The following is a 20,049-nucleotide window of genomic DNA, read 5'->3' on the forward strand; positions in this document are numbered from 1 at the left end:
GTTGTGAGCTGTGTTAGCCTTTTGCGAGCTTCAGTTGTGTATTCTCTGGTAGGTGAGGGGTTGGTATAATAGTAAAAGACTATTTAGCCAACAGTCATCTACGTGTTTCTAGTCTCATCGTGACTAACTTCTACAGCTGTACACATTTTCTTACATCATTTAAACCTTCTCTGTCTCTTTTTCCTCCTTTCAGTGCTGGCATGCGGCAGACCCCAGGCTACAGCTGTCTATAAGGTATCAGAGTATGCCAGGCGTTTCGGTGTGCCGGTCATCGCTGATGGCGGCATCCAGACTGTTGGGCACATTGCCAAAGCCCTGGCACTGGGAGCATCCACAGGTATGGATAGATGAGTGTTTCAGAGTCAACTATTTTATTTCAGGTTTGATTACAAGATCTATAGTATTTGTTTTTTCAAATCCATGTTACGGAGATGATTTTAATTTGAACAGTAGATTTTCAGGTTTAGATTATGTTGTTTACTGCATTGGTGTGAAACCATGATTACACTGAAAAGAGGGAAAAAAAGCAAAAAGACAACTTTTTCCCCACTTTCACACCATTTAAGCCTTTCAGTAGTCATCAAATTTCCAGCCCTCTAGCTTAACTTCCACTTACTAACCTCTCTCTTTCTCTGTGTCTGTCTGTCTTGTCTCTCTCTCTCTCTCTCTCTCTCTCTCTCTCTCTCTCTCTCTCTCTCTCTCTCTCTCTCTCTCTCTCTCTCTCTCTCTGTGTGTCTGTCTTGTCTGTTTCTGTCTGTCTGTCTGTCTGTCTCTCTCTCTCTCTCTCTCTCTCTGTGTGTGTGTGTGTGTGTGTCCAGTGATGATGGGCTCTCTGCTGGCTGCCACCAGTGAAGCTCCTGGTGAATATTTCTTCTCTGACGGCATCAGGCTGAAGAAATACCGTGGCATGGGTTCCCTGGATGCCATGGACAAAAACCTGGGCTCCCAGACTAGATACTTCAGGTACAGAAACACAAAAACAAGGAGAAACTGTCATAACAGACTGTATCATTCAAATTGACCTGAGTTTATAGTTAGGTCTTACCCCAAAAGAGGGGGGGGGAATCAGAATCAGAAATACTTTATTGGTCCCCGAGGGGAAACTCTTTTGTTACAGCTGCTCACTATCACGTCAGTGCACACAGGAATAGAAGTACTAATAGAATAGAAATGGAAATAATAATAAAATAAATCCGCAACGAGACAATTATTTCTAGTAAAGAATAAGAGATGTGCAAATCAAAATATAATACACTATAATACAGCTAAGATAAATTAAGCACAAATGTGGATATAAAATATAAAAGCTAAAATAAGTGTAAAGTACAAAAGTGGATTTACAGGTTGATAAGTATAGTACGGTATAATACAATGTAATAATATAAGTAATAGCGCAATAATGAGTACTGTCAAGTTAAGTGTAGCAGATTAACCAGATTATTAGCCAGTGGATATTGCACAGCAGTAATATAAGTATTAATAAATATCAATAAACAAATGAAAGCACTGTTCCCTTCTACACTACTATTTTAACTCTTACTAAGAGAAGTGACCACATCAGACCAATCCTTGGCCTTCACTGGTTACCTGGGAGTTTTAGAATTGATTTTACAGCTTGTTTTTAAAGCCTTGAATGGTCAGGCTCCGGCCTATATCTGTCATCTGCTAACTCCCTATGAGCCTGATCGCTGCTTAAGATCCTCCGGCAGGGCGCTACAAATGTTTCCAAAATCTCAACTTGTCACTAAAGGTGATGGGCTGCTCAGATGTGGAGCTCCCTCCCTGTGGATCTCAGGCAGGCAAACTCGGTGTCCTCTTTTAAAGGTGGGGTATGCAATTCTGGAGAAATCCAATACCATGACAAATACCATGATATAGAGTGAACAACGACACAGCAAGTAATATAACTAACGTTAGCTAGGTTGTGGGTTAGCACTGTCCCTACAATTGCTGCTGTGAAGCTAACAGCCAGAGAGGACGGGACAGTTTCCCAGAGCCAGCACACCAGCTCCAGACAGTGATACTCTCAACTCTCCTGCTAACATCACAGTAACAGCATATCTTGGCAAACTAGAAAGTAAGCTGAATGTCCATGGGCAAGTCATTTAACATTACCTGACACATAAATCAAGGCTGGAATAGTGAAAAAACACGTTTTTTTTTTTTGTTTGTTTGTTTGTTTTTTTCTTTCAGCCCACACACTGAACGACCGTGAGGAGATTTGCTGAATTTGACAAAAAGACGTAGTGGATTAGAATCACATACCCCACCTTTTAAATCTCCTCTTAAAACTCCCTTTATCTTAATGTTTTTTTCTTAACTGATTGTATTTGTTTTAACTATTTTAATTATTTTTTTATTATTTTATCTTGTTTTATATCTTATCTTATTGACATTGTTTTTGAAAGGTGATATATACAGTAAATAAAGTATTATTATTATTATTATTATTATTTTTACTTCTACTGCTACACTGTATAGCCTAGTCTCACCATCATGCCAATTCTTGGGAAGAGTTTTCAAAAGACAAACTGCTTTAATTTATTCACCTATGGATCAAATCTTTAGCCACAAGTTGGCAGTATACAGGTTGCACAAGATCATCTGCTTTAAATGTCAGTTTTAGATACCTCATAAGTGTGCACTCTTTCTATGCCACTAACCCCATCATATGATTCACTATTTTTCCCCTCCTCTGCCCTCACAGTGAGAGTGATAAGATTAAAGTTGCTCAGGGTGTTTCTGGAGCAGTGCAGGACAAAGGCTCCATCCACAAGTTTGTTCCCTACCTGCTGGCTGGCATTCAGCACTCCTGTCAGGACATCGGATCCAAGAGCCTCACACAGCTCAGGTAAAAACACACACAGATAATTGTGTAAAACTGCCTTCTACTGAGCCCTTGAGGGGTCACAGAAGAAAAAAATAATTTATGTAAATACGCGCACACAGAACTGTAAAATGTAAGGGGATTTTTCCATCTGGCCTTCAGAATAAAAGTGGGAATGATAATTCTCATGTAATGCAGTATTTAATTGTTATATACAGTATAAGCTTCATGAATGCATAGACTTAACTGGTGTCAGAAAAATGGTTAAAGTACACTCAATGTCCACTTTTATTAGGTTCACCTGTAAAATCAATTGCAAGTCAATACAGTACAGCTCTGCCATACATTCTACCTTTTATGAAGTTTATAATGTTCAGTTTTTGGTGACATTGTCGGAAATGTGTCAATTCAATGTTTATTATTGAGGTCATAGTTAAAGTTGTGTGTTGTGTTTTACTGGACTACATTATGTTGAGGTGTTTCTTCCTTATTCACATACCTAAGGGCGGCAGAATATTAGAAACATCCGGGCAGTCCAGTAAAACACCACCACTGACCTTGACCTCAGTGCTAAAACATGATTAAACTAAGATCTCTATGGCGATGTCAACAAAAAAACTGAACTTTATAGACATCACGAAAGTAGATTTTATGGCAAAACAGTTGTATTGGATTGCATTAGATATTACAAGTGTGCCTAATAAAGTGGCCAGTACGTTTAATATATTGTTTGCTGCACATAGTATACTTGACATTAAGCAAGTTACAGAAGTGTTGAACTGTTTTTGATTTTTAAATCACAAGTGGTATGTCAAAATAGCTCTTTTGGCCTGTATTCTTTATCCTCACTATAAATCATGCGTTAACAATCTAACAGATTTGTACAGTGTCTAATTTGTACACAGATCTGACTGGCTGATGATCAGTCTATTATGTGCTGCATACAGGATGGATTTTATATTATTCTCACTTTTATAAGTGAGTGCTCCTTGAAATAATTTTTCCCCTTACAGTTTATTAATCTGTGTGCATGGACTGCAAAACAGAGCAGACTGTTTATCAATTCATGTGCACAGGCTTCCACATCAATATTTTTTTCTGCCATATGACTACTAGGGTCGCTCTGCAGTATTTCTTTCTTACCGTTTTTAACCACAACAGTGGTGTGGCTCTTGGTAAATGAACTGTACTTGTATAGCGCCTTTCTAGTCTTCCGACTACTCGAAGCGTTTATCTTGGGATGGCAATGTCAGTCAATTGGTCCACTACTTTGGTCCATACTGAAATCTCTCACCTATTGGATGGATTGACATGAAATTTGGCAGATTAGAGATTTGATATTCATGACCCCCTCATGATGAATTGTAATAACTTTGGTGATCCCCTGACTTTTCATAATTTGGTTTATGACCAAATACCTGCAAAACTAATCACATTCCCATCGGCCTCAGCTGTTTAGTGCTAATAAGCAAATGTTAGCATGCTAAGACGATGGACACCGTAAAACAAAAATGAAAAAGTAAGTAATGAATCTTGAGGCATATTTTGCTGTCTGTCTGTGAAGGTTAAGAGGAAGTGACCTTTCAAGTCGCAGTTTGATGGATGTCTGACTTTGCACATGTCATTTCCTATTAGTATAAAGCGGTTAACAAAGTTAAGTTTCTTTTTTGCATACTAACTGCTAAAACAGTATACTATGATGATTAGTATGGATTTGGGACACAGCTTTAGCCTTGGTACTTGCCCGCGGTTTGTGTCACACTATATTCTTCCCCTTGGGCAGAACTGTATTTCTTCCCCTTGATATCTGGTGTTGTGTGTAAAGGCATTTCTTTTCTTCCGGCAGAGCCATGATGTATTCTGGAGATCTGAAATTTGAAAAGAGAACAACGTCAGCTCAAATGGAGGGTGGAGTCCACAGCCTGCACAGGTACACACACACAATGTAACAAACTGGTGTTTCTTCAGTACAGATCCGCTCAACTAAGTAGATACACCATGCATCATCTTTTAAAAGTTCTGTCTCGCCCCCAACCATACAAGCCTTCAGTTAAATGTCCTCTTTAGCGTCTCCAGTCAGTTTTAACAGGAAACCTCAGGGAGCATCATGGATAGTTGTGTAATCTTTTCCTTGCTGACCAACTCTTCTTTCTCCCACAGTTACGAGAAACGTCTGTTTTGAGAAGAAGCCAGCCGTTCAGCCTACAGATGAAGAATCCTTCCAACAGACACATTATGCAAACATACTATTTGCCAGACCTTCCTCTATTCATACTCTACACACGCACAACTAACTTCTCATACAAATTAGTCTTTTAAAGATCTCTCTCTCACACACACACATACTATATTCTTCCAAGAATCCATCAGTCTTCCTGCCAGTGTCATCTATGCATTGTTTGTGTTTAGCATAGCTGTTTGTGTATGTGAAGGAGGGGAACTAAGCATTTATCAATCAGTGCACGTGTGATTGAGATTGTGATTGACTCTGATGCCTTTCATGTTGTGATTTAAAATAAAATGTCTGGTGTCCATTTTACAGTTTTTCTCTATTGGTTTGGCTCATTTCTTGAAACAGAAATTACATTCTCAAAACTACATGGACAAACCTCTAAACCACTTGGCAATTGTTCACAACAGAATTGAATTTCTCATTCATTTTGCAAATTGCAAATGTCTATGTACATGTCTCAATGTCTCAGTACATCTTTGCAAATGATTAAGTACAGGTAGCCTACATTTAGCACAATTTCCAAGTGAATAGATCTTGATCTAAACTGATTGTCAATTCTCAGTCTGATTGTTTGCTCCAAAACGTGTCAGCGTCATTTCATTGTATAAGTCATCACACGCACAATAGTTTGTTCAATTGTCAAAATTACTCAAGAACATAATACCATGAATACCATATATGAATCATTGGAACATTTGATAAATTATTACAGCAATTGACAGTCAGGTGAAACTAGAACTTGACTAATGAAGGAGTTTCACACATCTTAGATGACCAATCAAACAATGTTTAGTTACCTGACAGGTGCTGTCCATGACTGTGAATGCTGCCAAACATGTATGTAAAGAGCTTGACCATGCAGGACCAGTACAGTTTCTGAACATGGAGGCACCTGGCCAAGTAAATGAACAAGGGCAGCTACCTGCTCGAGGAAGGAGAAGAGGAAGATGAGTAAGGGTGGAATAGGGGGAAGAGGCAAAGGAGAACAAAGACACCATGCTGTCCTGGATGAAATTCGGGCCACAATTATAGACCATGTCATCAACCATGGCCTCAAAATGGCGGAGGCAGGTCGTCGAGTGCAGCATAATGTGCCTCGCTCTACAGTCTCCTCCATCATCCAAACCTTTTGCAGGGAAAACAGGTGTGTTGTCAGTCAATGATGGAATTATATGTTGTATAGGACAGGACACTGTGCATAGACCAAGAAATATATTTATTTACACATTTACCTATTCCTATTATGATGCTAAAAATGACTAGAAAAACATTGGAGAAAATAAACTATGGAATAGTTTATTTTCTACAGTATTGATGATACAGTTTACAGTAGTATTCCAGTCACTGTGCAGTGATGCATTAGAATTGTGGTAAAGTTACTGTAAGTAAAACAACAATACAATTGCATAGGTAACTCATTCTGTAAGGAATACATAAGGTATACATTACGAATGAAGTGTCCTTTGAATTCCATGTCTAGGATTGGACGACAACCTTGCACGGGTGGCAGAAGAAAATTTCTTAGTGAACAAGAGATCTGTAACATGGTGTTGGCAAATAATGCCATCACATTGAGAGAGATCCGCGCTGCAATCCTACAAGACAATGCCATATTCCAAAATGTCAACTCTATAAGCATCTCCACAATAGACCGGATATTGAAAAAGCATGAGATGACAATAAAGCAAATTTACAGGGTACCATTTGAGAGGAACTCTGATAGAGTGAAAGAGCTGCGGTACCAGTATGTACAAGTAAGTCGGTTACTGGTTGTCCATCATTATAACCTTTTTACAATTAAGCAGTGGTTCCCAAACTTTTTCGGCTCCAGTACCCACTTTACCTGATTTGTGTATCTAGGTAATCCAGGTATGAAAGTACTTGACTTATCTGACTTCAACATTTTGCCTAAAAACGGCAGCTTACTGTATGATGCAATTATCATTATAATCCTTATTTTGAAGAATATAACATACAATAAGAAAGGTGCCTCCCATGTAAATCTATCTAATACTGTGGGTTTTACTGTAACATTTCAGTAAGTCTAGTCATTGATGATTTTCCCCCACTCCTTTCAGTCAAATACCCCCTGTTGTACCTCTGCATAGGGGTACAAGTACCTCAGGTTTGGAACCACTGGAGTAGTGGCCAGTAGTATATTGAACTTGTGGAAAACATAGAACATTCCTGTGTAATTGTCTGTAACTGTAGTGTATGACGCTTCTGTATGACTGATTTGATGATTTATTTTTTTACACCATTGTAGAGAATAATGACATTGGAAGGAAACGAGACCCCTCACATCCTCATGTTTGTGGATGAAGCTGGCTTCAACCTGGCCAAGGGTCGAAATCGTGGCCGTGATATTATTGGCCACCGGGTCACGGTGGATGTTCCAGGCCAGTGAGGGGTCAATATAACCATGTGTGCTGCCATATCTGAGAATGGTGTCTTGGCCCATACAATACACAGAAGCTCCTCATCTTCTTGGGCCGCCTTCATTTTGATTTGGTCCCTGAAAATGAGAGAGGTCTCATAGGGCCTCAATTACCACAATATGTTATTGTATGGGACAATGTGAATTTTCACCGTGGCCCGCTCATCAGGGCCTGGTTCACGACTCATCCAAGGATGGTCATGGTTTTCCTACCACCTTACTCTCCTTTCCTCAATCCTATTGAGGAGTTTTTCTCCACTTGGAGGTGGAGAGTGTATGAGCGTAGGGCTCACGATCAGAGGTCCCTGCTCCATGCAATGGATGCAGCGTGTGACGATATTACAGGTGATAACTGTAGGGGATGGTTGAGACATGCACGTCGTTTCTTCCCACGTTGCATCGCAAGGGAGAATATACGCTGTGATGTGGACGAGAATCTGTGGCCAGACGGACAGCAGCGTGTGGATGGCCATGAGGTTGAGGACGGTGGCCAGGAGAGGGAGTGTGAGGACAGCGACCAGTAAAGAACCTTTCTTTACAGCACTGTAGGCTGCATATAATTTTATTTGTTTATATTACAGTATATTATGCTCTATAAATTTTCTTTTTACTTTTTTCTTTTTTCTTGTGTGAATAAAAATGGTTACAATTTCCTTGGCAGTATGGGTGCAATGTGTGATGTCAAACCTTGGAGGCTACTCTTACCCTAAAATCATATTTCTTTTTTCAGTTTTATTTACACCATTGTATTCTGTTAGCTAGACAAAAAAACAGTACAGTAACCATTGTGCCACAGTGACAAAACATCTAAACATTTTGACTTGCAGTGCTTACACAATGCCAGAGGGACGAAGCCTTTTGGGGGCACTGATTGTTTAAATGAGAAGGAAATTTAGTTTTGACACATGAGTAAAATGTTTTAGGAGAGGTATGAGCTTTTGCAGGTAAACCATGGTGTTGTGCCGAACCATCCACATTAGTTTGACAAAAGCACAGAGACTGTTGAGAATGTCCGGTCTGTTTTGAGAAATGAGCCAAAGCAATTGAGAAGGATCTTTGCCATTTCTGTGGCACTGACTCTTTATATGGAAAAGGAATTTAGTTTTGAACCATGAGTGAACAGTTTTGGTAGAGATATGAGCTTTTCCAAGTGAGCTATAGTGTTGTGCTGAACTCTAAGACTGTTTTGCCAAATTAAAAATTAAGTTTTGAGAATGTAATTTCTGTTTCAAAAAATGAGCCAAACCAATGGAGAAAAACTGTAAGGCAAAAAAAGTTATCCAATAATAAAGCTTGTTTTTTTCCACGAGCTGCTGTCAATTGTACAACTATAATTTGGATTAAGGATTAAGATTGGTGTATATCTAGTAGTTTGAGACATTTTGAACATCTCCTGTTTCAAATAAATATCCTAATAATTGATAATACAATGCTGAGACATTTTATCAACTGCAAGTTGATGCAAGTTTATATCGCCTGGTTCTCAGAGGCTGAGATTTTTTCGGGAATCCTGTGGGATGGGAGTCAATTTCACTATTAATCATGGGACTGGGATGAGACGGGAGCGGGCAGGACCAGGAATCATAGGTCCGTTTTCATATATAAATATGCAGTTGTAATATGAATAAACACTAATGAGTATTTTTTTTTTTTTTTTTTTTTTTAAAATCGGGAACGGGTTGGGACAGGAGTTATTCTTCCGGCATTGGGACGGGACAGGATTTTTTTTTTTTTTTTTTTGACTCTGTCATGGGACTGGGACAGGAGTATTTTTGTGGGAGCGGGATAGGACAGGAGTGAAAATACACTCCCATGTCACCCTCTAGTTCTCATGTTACCTGCAAAGGAAGATGTGCTGCAGCTTGTGGTGTCTAATGAGAAACACAACTACCAACAGATCTAGTTTCTGTTCATCTGAACAGAGGAGACAATGCTGTCATTTAACTTGCAGTTTATAAGGAAATGTGACTGCCATCCATTTAATTATCAAATATATAGTATTTTTGAAGGCAGACCCAACAATTACAGCACTGGCTTAAGTTCCAGACCATCAAACATACGAAAATTAAGGACAGTGAATTTGGTCAAACTGACACATACTATTTGGTCATGCTTTCTTATTAACTTTTAGGAAACACTATTTTTTTTTTACAAGAATTTTTTATTTTTTATAATTTTACATCTTTAATTTTACATATTCAGCTAACCTGCTGCACACGGACTAAAAGATTCTCTAGGCTGCACTATCAATTACTAACTACATATCAGGTTTTTAGGAAAAGATTAGGAAACTAGGGGCCCTGTGAAATAAACTTACCAAATTGTATGAAAATAGTCAATGAATGCATTACATGCAAATGGTTAACAGTTTGCATCTTGGTAATTTCACTTGGTACAAAAAAAACTGTAAAGTGAGCCTTTAAAGGAATGGAGTTTCCTTAAGAAGCTAAGGTTAACACAGAAACAACATTTGTACACTTATGACTAAAAGTCTGCAACGTGGAATTTATTTCAGTATTCACTTTAGAGAAGTAGACACCCAATTTGTTTCAAGTCTATCCAGTCAGATAACATACTGACTTACTGCTAAACTGTTAATTACTGGAGTACATTCAAGGATAGGAGTGATACTCAGGTTTCCTCCATCGGAGAACAAGCAGCCACCTTCTCTCCATGTATCTAACTTTCCTTCTGCCTGCTGGAGGTCTCCAGGGAGGATCAGGTAGTGGCCAAATCCACCGGACTTTCCAGGCTGAAACCTAAAGGGACTGATGGGACTCCTCCAGTCACACTCTGTTGGTCACACCTGTCTCATATCATGCCACATGCAGATGTTTCTAATTAAGGATAGAGTCAGTTTACAGGTCTCAATTAGCACAACTGAAAGAGCAGGGTTTTACATGTGATTCAGAATCAGAATCAGAAATTGATCCCAGAGGGGAAACTCTTTTGTTACAGCAGCTCACTATCACGTCAGTGCACACAGGAATAGAAGTACTAAGTAAAAAATATAATACACTATAATACAGGTCAGATAAATTAAGTACCAAGTGGGTATAAGTATAAAATTAAAATAAATGTAAAGTACAAAGTGGATTTACCGGTTGATGATAAATATGTACGGTATAATAATACAATGTAATAATACAAGTAGTAAGTAATACTGCATGAACTGTTAAGTGTAGCATATTGAGATTATAATAAGATGGTGGATATTGCACAGTAGTAATAGAAGTATGAATAAATATCAATGAATCTGGAAATTTTAAACTGAAATGAGTATATTGCACAGCAGTATTAACACAGAATATTGCACAATTATGTCAAGTATTGCAGTGAGTGCAACCATGATATGTAACCTACACAAAAACTCACTTTTCAACCAAATTTAGCCTATTTTATACCTGAACAACTACATTACTTTTGATGTGCAAATCACCAAATTAAATCTTACTGGGAACCACTGCTGTTACTACCTCTGATCTTGCTGCTGTCACTACTATGATCATGAATAGTATTAATGTCAGTGCATTACTGCTACTATTACTATACCTTTAACCAGCACTAGAAAAACTATTACTACTACTCCTAATGATAATGGGTGGTTTTAGTATGCCACATATCTAAAGGCAGACAAACTGTGCCTTACAATTTAGAAAATGTATTTCAAAAATGAGATTGTCTACAGTGTGTAGAGAAAATTTAAGGTAAAAAAATAAGTTTTCGAGGCAATCCTAGCAAATAAAGTACCCACACAGGCTTAAGTTTGAGATCAAAAAACATTCTACATAAACAACACCAAAGGCAGAATTGGACCAAAACTACATGAATACTATTAGAACCTGATTTTATATGAAATTTCCAAGCTGGTTTTCTGGAGAGAACTATGTAACTTTATAAATATAATTTTCTTAATAATACAGTGAAAATTTTGGGTAAAGAATGAAAAACTGGGCACTAAAAAAAGAAAGAAAAGCACATCTACAAAAATGCATTGTACACAGGGCTAAAAAGTCAACAAAGCAGCGAGGAGCTTCAGTCGCAGCAAATAAAAACAAATTGTTAGGGCTGGTTCACCCACATTACAAAAAACAAAATTTTTCTCACTTACCTCCCATGTTATCTAGCCACACATAGATAGACTTGGTTTTATTTGTCCAGGTTTTGAGATATCATCACTTGACTTTTGTTTGTGGCGCTTACAGCACTGACAGATTACATGTAGAAAAATGTAACACCAACATCTCTTTCCAAAAGCAGCGTCCTCGTTAGTCAGGATAATTCACTGAACACACCGTCAACAGTTTTTTAGAAATCAAGTATTTCCAGTGAAATCTTCACAGTGGGGTCTGTTTTGTCATTTGTTTCTGTATTTCAAATTTATAAAACCTCAGCAGATAAAACCAAAACTACTTTTTGAGTAAACTGACCCTGTATAAAATGTTAGTTAAATAGGTTTAAATCTTGATGTTACCTAGGACAGACATGTAACAACTGGCAAAACTGAGAAAAATACTGAATACAACAGTAAATCAGTCAAGGTGCACATACTGTATACACCATCTAAAATAAATACATTTCCATCATAACACAAAACCATTAAGACAAACTGGGATTAGTTGACATAATTAAATGATTTTACTTCACTTGTCTGTCCTTAAGATATAAAACAAGAGTATATAAATGTTTGAATATAACCTTTAATTCAAATATATACCTAATCAATTCAGGTTTAATAAATAAACTGAAAGACAACAAAATAAATCTAACTTCACATGACAACTGATTGCTTGTTCTTGACAAATAAGCAGGTAAAATTACAAAAATAAGCATTTATGTTCACCTAGAGTGTATCTGAAATAAAGAACATTTTAAAAAGGCAAGGTAGTAACTGTTGTCTCTCTCCAGCAGGGAGAGGAGACAGGGAGGGAGTGGATAAAGGAAGTAAAGGAGGAGTTTTGTCTGATCAGGAGAAGTGAAAGTGAAATGAATCTCTAGAGTATTTAAAGAGGAAGTTTGGACTCCAGTGCTGTTGGCAAATGGGACTACAGAGGAGGACGCACTGCTCTGAGAGGTGAGAACTTTTAGACACTATTTTTCTAACTTTATCATCACTGTGAATAATTTATACTGGTGTGTTTTTGGCAGTTCCTTGTACTTTCACTTTGCTTTCACTCTGTTGGCTTTGTTAAGTGCCAGTGCTCATTCCACCTCTCTCTTTCTCCTGATTTGATTTACCTTTAAACTTTGTACATGTATTCTTTCCCTAAAATTTTGTTTTACTGCTTGTAATGAATGTGTTTGTTCCATCATTCATTCCATTGTTAGAAAGCTAAAGAGCCTTCAAGCTTTCTTATCAAGGGTTTAAGTACAGATGACAAAATGAAAGCATGTTTCAGCCTGTCATTTTATCCAAATCCTCTCTTTCTTTCACCAACTGCCTCTTATCTTATAGGGGTTAGATTTCATTTTCAGGGCTTTTGAGGACATGAGAAGTTAATGCAGCTTTAAATCAGGGTCTAAAACCTATTTTAAGCTCCACAGGAAGAGCCCGACGATGTAAATCTCTTCCTTAATTTTTTGTCAGCTCTCTCCTTCCTTTTATCGTTCTATCAGCTCTTCCTTGTCAAGCTGACCTCTTGTGCCTCGTCTTGCTTGCTATCTTTTTTTTTCTGTTTCTCAACACATGATACACAACAGGTTTTTCAAGATGAGGCACCTCTACAAAGGGCTATTTGTAAGTAACATTCCCTACTCCAATATTTAATGGACAGTCTTGAAGAAAATTTGGTAAAGCTAACATGTTTCAGTTGTAGAAATCTTCAAAATCTGCTTGTTTTTAAAACCTTGTTTTTCATTTCTTTAGTTCGTTTTGATTCCTGCATCTTAAAAGGAGCTGTAAGGTTGGGACAGATATTGTCATTTTGCTGCCGCTCCTCCTCATCCAGAGTGTTATAGTAGAGTAAGCTATTAACAAGACCAGTGTTGGACTTTACGACTACACTTTTAAGGGGACTCAATGCAAAAAATGTAGCAGTATTTCCTTAAAGATTAACCTAATCTCTATTCTAAGCTTTTATTAGTTGCTTAGATACACATTTTTAAAATATGGTCTGACCAACAAACACAAGAAAACTGTTGATTGGCTGTATTTATGGTTTACTTAAATGCAGAAAATAGACTTAATATCGTTATTTTCTCTTGGCCAAAGGCCTGTTAGTTTAAGTGTCTAATTTGCTTACATTTGAACCATAAATACACCAAATCAAAAACTGTATCTTAAAAATGGATTATAAAATAAAATTATTTATAATGTATTTGTTTTTGATGTGCTTAAATCTAAAACAAATTGAGCAATAATTTGTTGAATATCATATTTTCAAGTCCCAAGAGCCCATTTTGTGAATACAGGGGCTTTAGTGCCATTATATCCTGTAATTGCCTGGATCATTTTACATCCAATCAGGTTTGATAATAAGCTTTTTTTTCTTCTTTAAGCTATCGTAATAAGCTTTGGTTATTTACAATTTGTTTTCAGTGATTTCTTTGAGCAAAAGCTAACTCTGCTTACATTGTAATTTTGTGGTTTCACTCAAGAATGAGTTTTAAACCACTAAGTTACAGCTGAGTGGATGAATGATTTTTAAATGGTTGTCTTGTTTTATGTTACACCACAATCCAGTGAACTTGGATTCCCTCAAACCTGTTAACACTACCATTTTGTTTCTAGCAGCTGCTGCAAGGTGGAGTAAAAATGAAGGGTTAGTGTTTGATAAAACAAATGAAAAGTAACGCAAATAATTTATAATCTAAACGAAAGAAACGAAATAATATTTTCTCAGAGCATCCACCATGTTCCAGTCATTTGTTAGTAAAATGTGTTTTCTCCAGTCCACTTATTAGCTTAGCATTATATATACATATACTGTATAACTCAAGGAGAAAGATTTTAGTTCAAATGTAATTAATACCACAGTTTACAGATCTGTGGTTTCATCAGACTATGTGAATCATTACTGATCATTTGAAATTAGGTTGTATCAGCACTGAAAAACCAGAGAGGACAGTACAAAGCAAGCCAGACGAAGTTGATGTGTTATTATTGTGATAGAATTATTCAACTAAACTTTCTGCTGCTCAGTCATTGGAAACAACGCTCATTTGCAAGTCGTTGAAATCATGTAACAGATAGTTAAGCTGTACTGAAAGGAGGAAAGGTGCATTTGTCTGCTTGTCTTACGTAGTTTTCCTTACTTTGAAAAGCTGCGACTAACTGAACTGATTGCAAAAATGGTTTCAAATTCTTTCAGGGCTTGCAGATCAAACCATAACATTTTGGTTGATTAGTCCGACTCATGTAATGTTAATTCACCTTTTTTCCCTGTTAATAACAATTTTTCCTTTCTTTTAGCTGTGTTATCCTGACCAGACCTGAGCCCCGAGCTGAAGCTTTATTTGGTGGGTGGGATTGTAACGGAACCCATAATGCAGCTGTGATTCTGAGCTCCAGCTGGTTATGGGGTCCGTTTCCATCCCACAATGCACAGCACATCCTGAGCAGACGGGCTGTTGTCGAGCACTTTATCAACAAGAAAATACTTGCGCAGGGCATCATCCTCACTTTTCAATTTCATCTTACTATGTATTTCTTAAGTCTGCCTCTGTCTGAAAATTAACTGAAATATTATTTTTGTTGAAAACTTTATTGTTCCATTCAGGGGGAAAAAAACAAACAACATTTAAAAACAGTAAAACGCAGGTAATAGTATTGAACAGTATAAAAGTGTCTACAATAAAAATACACATTCAAGCTGACTGAGCCACAAGTATAAAACCAAAGCCTATTTAGTTTATAGTCTACCCATTTTGATTCTTAAAAAAAGACAGTGCTAACTGCTCACTATTTCAAATTCAGATGGTCCATTACAGTTTTGTTTCTCTCAAATTGTTAAGGAAAGTGAAACTACCACAAGTAAGGCCTATGTTTAATGCTGTGCTGCCATTTTTGACAGGATATATTGGAGTGTAATGACTGAATTCTAGTTTGTCTGATGTTGCAGTCTGATGCAGAAGGTGTTTTTCCTCAATGACACGTTATCTCCCGGATTGCTAACAACAGTAAACGCAACCGGGAATTTCGTGTCAGCCAAGAATAACACCTAGAACAGCGACTCGAGCACTTACTTCAAATGATTTTAGATTGTCAGTATGTAAAGTGTACCACTACATTTTTTGTTTTTTCTGTATAGTATTTCTAGATGGCTATTTCTAATAAATATCAGAATTTTAAATGATCAGTTACTTTGTATATTTTTCTTACAATATCCATCATCATACATCATTTATGACCTGTGCTACAAAGAGACTACCATTCATGAACCACTGAAGAGCAGCTTTTCTTCTACTACAGCATTACAGTGGTACATATAGCTTACTCTGGTTTCCTCTCCCTCTGGGGAGCACTGCTGGGTGAAACATGATATGTACATCAATCACTCAGCAACGCTTTTTCTAAATGCCAAATTTCAACAATATTACCACCCATGTTGTCAAGTAAATTATTATTTACTGAAGTCACACTTTAGAATAGCTCTTATAGCATAATGATCCCAAATGGAAAAAAACCCGTCTTGATTCTGAAAACAGTGTCCAGATGACTACGACTGAAACCTTTTCTACGATAAATCCCAAATGAAAGCAAATGTTTTGTAAAGAATTTCTACAACAGCAGCTGCCTATGTGATTTGTTTTGCTTTTGCTGTACAGTACATCCATCCATACATCAGAAACCACATTACATTTTTCATTTGTCTTCTTTCATGTTAACTGAAGGCTATGTTTACACTGCAGGTGTTAAGTCTCTAATTTCAGATTTTCAGCCTCACATGACACAGAGATTTTAGATAGAGATTTTTAAGCAAGTTTTGAGTCAGAAAATGTATATGTAATAATAATAATACGTCTTTAAATGATTGGTTATGTTTTGATATGCTCTATATGTGTATCCATATATAGTATACATCCACCAATTTATAGTCTAGCTAGCCAATTTAAATGGACTTGATCATTTGGAGTTTACAGTTATATATGTTTTATGACTGTTTTAGCTGTCCAAAGGGGGATTGAATTTTGAGTTTTGAAAATGTGTACTGCCAACATTTTTTGTAAAAATCGCATTACAATATGCATTTAAAAAAATATTTTTAAAAGTGGAATGATGGTGTTACAGTCAACTATTATGGTGCAGTGTCATTGTTCTTGTCAAATTTGTGTTTGATTATTGTTCCTTTGCACTTGTGTGTCTTTTCAGCACCACTGTCAGTTTACAATGGTATTGTTCAAGCGCTAACTAAAAAGATAAAAACAAAGTTATATCAGCAGTGAATCAGAACGGAGCATGAAGGCCTGTAGTGTGAACATGGCCTGTTTTTTTACCCTGGATTTGTATTAGCTATAAGAAAAATACAGTGAAAACAAAAGGAATGTGGACTTAGGCACTAGTCAGCTGTTGGAGGAGAGAGACAAAAGTATTCCCTACATCTGAATAACCCTGTCATATCATTCACACAGGAAGTGTCAGTCAGGGTGCTGAAGGTGAAGGGAACCTAGAGAGTATCCTGTCCACGAGTTCAAGGTGTCTCTCATGGTTTTCCCGGCTGATCCTTTCATGCATGGCTACCAGCTGACTCATTAGACTGTTCTGCATTTGCTTCTCATGGTCCATCAACCTTTGTAGCCGGGCGTCCTCCTGCGCCTGCATGGAAGCGTCCATCTCTCTGAGCTGTGCGACTGTTGCTGACACTAAAGTAGAGACTTGCTCCATCACCGTTGTTTTCTTTTTCTTCGATGGAACTGTATATGCTAGAAAACAAAAGACAGTGCAGCCTGTCAGTAACAAGACAGTGACACATTTTTTTATTGTTCTGTCTCTGTGCTTCAACACACACTGGACTTGACATAAAACAATGACTATGAGGTTTAAGTGCTGACTTTTCAGCTGTAAGGGTGTTTACATCCATTACACATTATTTTCATTTCTTACCATCATATCCAATGTGCTGGAGTAAAGCCAACACAAGCAAAAACAAAGCCTTTGTCTTCATTGGAACAGAACATGGACATGGTATATGCATAATAATGTAATGCGTATTTAAACCTACATTAGATACATTTGCTTGTAGTTTTGAATGGAACAATAAGAGATTAAGGGTTGTAAAATGTTAAATACACATTTTTCCAAGTGACAGAAATCTTATGATATGACATCAGTTAACAGCAGACAGCATTTTTATGTTTACCCACCTGACTGGTCTGTGGGTCTCCTCCACTGTCGATCAGTTTGATGGTTATAACAGCAAGGATGGAGAAAAGGAGTTAAATATATGAGTGGGCTGTGACAGACATGCTTCTGTTCACCAACGCTTGACCACTGAGTGCACTATGATTAAAACTGGGTAAAAACAGACACGTCAATCTTCACCTTAAAAAGGACCAATAGCATTAGGCAAGTAGTTTAAATTGGGGGATGTTTTAAGATTAAACGTACAGGACCAATTGATCACTAGCTCACATATTTAAGACTAACTATGCCACCAAATATGGAAGCATTTGCAGCGATGCCTCATTAAAGGCAGGAGAAATGTTGCTGCTTCCTCTCTTTAAAAAAAACATCTTTCATTATCATGACCGTATCAGAAAGAGTAACTTTTGTCAGTAACATGACTGAGGAGACATAGCGACAAATTCCTATTTCTGTGACTGTTTGTGGCAACAGTGCACAGTTTCAGAGGGTTTTAAACCTTAAATATGTGGGCTATTTGTCTGACTCCATGTGAGAAGAGTTAATAACCACCCTAGGGCAGTTTTGTATACTTTGGTGCATACTGATGTGTCCATTTTTGCCATATTTTAGTCATAGCACACAGTTTCCCAGACAGAAAGTTTGTAGGACTCCATACAGATGTTGGTGCAGCAACCAAAGTTTGCATCTTCACAGGCCAATAGGCTCCAGGCTCAGCAATGGACCCATCACATTTCTCAGTGCGATGATCGTTGACACAGTACATACAAGTGCATGAAGAGAGTTGACTTGGAATTGAACATGGAAAGGTGTCCCTGGAGCTGCTGGGGCATACCTGCACACACTCCCGTATTTCAAGGCCATCTCCTGGCGCCCTCCCGTTTTGCTGTCTATGAAACACATCTACACACACAATCCACACACTACATACAATTTCAACTCATCTTTTACCGCAACCTGGCAACCCACACCCTGATCCAAGGGGCGTGTGCACAGCTGCTCTCTGCTCAGGCAGCCGGTCCAGCTAAGTTAGCTGTTGTCAAAATGTCAGGGCGGGGCAGGACAGCGTTTCCCCACCCATCTAGAATCAATAATCTTCTCTCTCCGTTTTATATGCAAAGAGCAATATACAAAACATTAAGCTAAAAGCCAAATATGTCACTACAGTTATAGTTCTTTGAATGTCAATTTTTGACATGCACTTCCAGTTACATATAACTTGTGTTACAAAATATTGATTTAATAAAGGATTTGGATTCTGTAAATGGATTAGATATTGGGTTCAGATTTGGTCAAATGCTGTCAAACCCCCAGCCCTTGGTGGTGTCTGGGATCTCAGGGCACATGGCCCTGCGGGTCACCCAGGTATCTTTTCTTAATACAATAACAATAGAAACTATATATACTTACTGGCGTTAATGGGATGTAACTGTTCTGATGGGCTGTACTGCTCGTCGTCGTCCTCTGCCTCCACTGGACCCAGATGCTTGTTGATCTCTCTGTCGTCAACTTCGTCCCAGAGGCCGACTACAACCTCCTCATGCTCTTCGCTGATGGCAGGCGGCGGCGGTGGAGGAGGAGGAGGAGGAGGTGGTGGTGGTGGTGGCGGCGGCGGTGGGGGTGAGGGTGCAGATGGGGGTGTGGGACTCCTGTGCCGTTTCACCGGATTCCCCACGGGGGCATTCCCAAAAACCCTGTGGCACTGCTCATAAAAAGGCCAGTCGACGCGGTCGCTCCCGCAGCGGGTCTTCTGCTGGTGATACTTGGTGTACTGCTTTCTCAGCGCCTTCAGTTTACTGATCACCTGCATGTGTGACCTGTACACCCCCCTCTCCGCCAGCAGTTTGGTCATCCTGTTGTACACTACAGAGTCCTTCACTGTGCCCGTGATCTGGTTACGGATCGCCTCCGACCCCCGGATGGTCAAAAGTTCTTTGATTTCGTTCTCCTGCCAGTTGTGCATTTTCTCTATTGTGGAAAATTGTGCAGCTGAAGCGTCTCAACCAGTCTATGGTCTCAACTTATTACAAACACCTCCCTTGTATATTTGCGCCCTTTACGTCACATTTCAGCGCCGGAAAAAGACGTGCTGAAAGATAGTCAATTGTGGATCACTCACTCCGTAACTAAAAGCACGGAAGTATGATAAGATTATTTTCTCGTTTATGCTGATGCTCGTTTAAAATAAATCATTAAAATAATAATACAAACAATTGTTTGGTCTATCAGATGTCAGAAAATAGTCACAAATA

At 38.2% G+C, this 20,049-nt stretch overlaps 2 protein-coding genes across 5 annotated transcripts in view; one reads left to right on the forward strand and one right to left on the reverse strand.

Moving 5' to 3' along the window:
• Positions 1-5,366, forward strand: part of impdh2 (IMP (inosine 5'-monophosphate) dehydrogenase 2) — a 21,202-nt gene extending 15,836 nt beyond the window's left edge. For both annotated transcript variants that reach the window (XM_044212386.1, XM_044212387.1), the window contains 5 exons: positions 194-337; positions 819-963; positions 2,708-2,851; positions 4,674-4,757; positions 4,988-5,366. In XM_044212386.1, the coding sequence (XP_044068321.1) occupies positions 194-337; positions 819-963; positions 2,708-2,851; positions 4,674-4,757; positions 4,988-5,009 (539 nt within the window). In that variant the 3' untranslated portion in view covers positions 5,010-5,366. The remainder of the gene's footprint in view (positions 1-193; positions 338-818; positions 964-2,707; positions 2,852-4,673; positions 4,758-4,987) is intronic.
• A 9,818-nt stretch (positions 5,367-15,184) lies between these two features.
• Positions 15,185-19,914, reverse strand: LOC122883554 (arp2/3 complex-activating protein rickA-like). Of its 3 annotated transcripts, none has more exons than XM_044212393.1 (3): positions 19,208-19,914; positions 17,800-17,824; positions 15,185-17,358 (listed from the first exon to the last, which is right to left on the reverse strand). In XM_044212393.1, the coding sequence occupies exons 1-3, from the start codon at positions 19,758-19,760 to the stop codon at positions 17,211-17,213; spliced, it is 726 nt and encodes a 241-aa protein (XP_044068328.1). In that variant the 5' UTR covers positions 19,761-19,914; the 3' UTR covers positions 15,185-17,210. The 3 variants fall into 3 exon arrangements, 2 of the variants coding, with proteins under 2 accessions (XP_044068328.1, XP_044068327.1); XR_006379658.1 differs by having other exon boundaries at positions 17,235-17,358; positions 17,800-18,700; XM_044212392.1 differs by lacking the exon at positions 17,800-17,824.
• Between the last annotated feature and the right edge of the window lie 135 nt (positions 19,915-20,049).

Source organism: Siniperca chuatsi, linkage group LG10, assembly GCF_020085105.1.
Source record: "Siniperca chuatsi isolate FFG_IHB_CAS linkage group LG10, ASM2008510v1, whole genome shotgun sequence".
Taxonomy (NCBI): Eukaryota; Metazoa; Chordata; class Actinopteri; order Centrarchiformes; family Sinipercidae; genus Siniperca; species Siniperca chuatsi.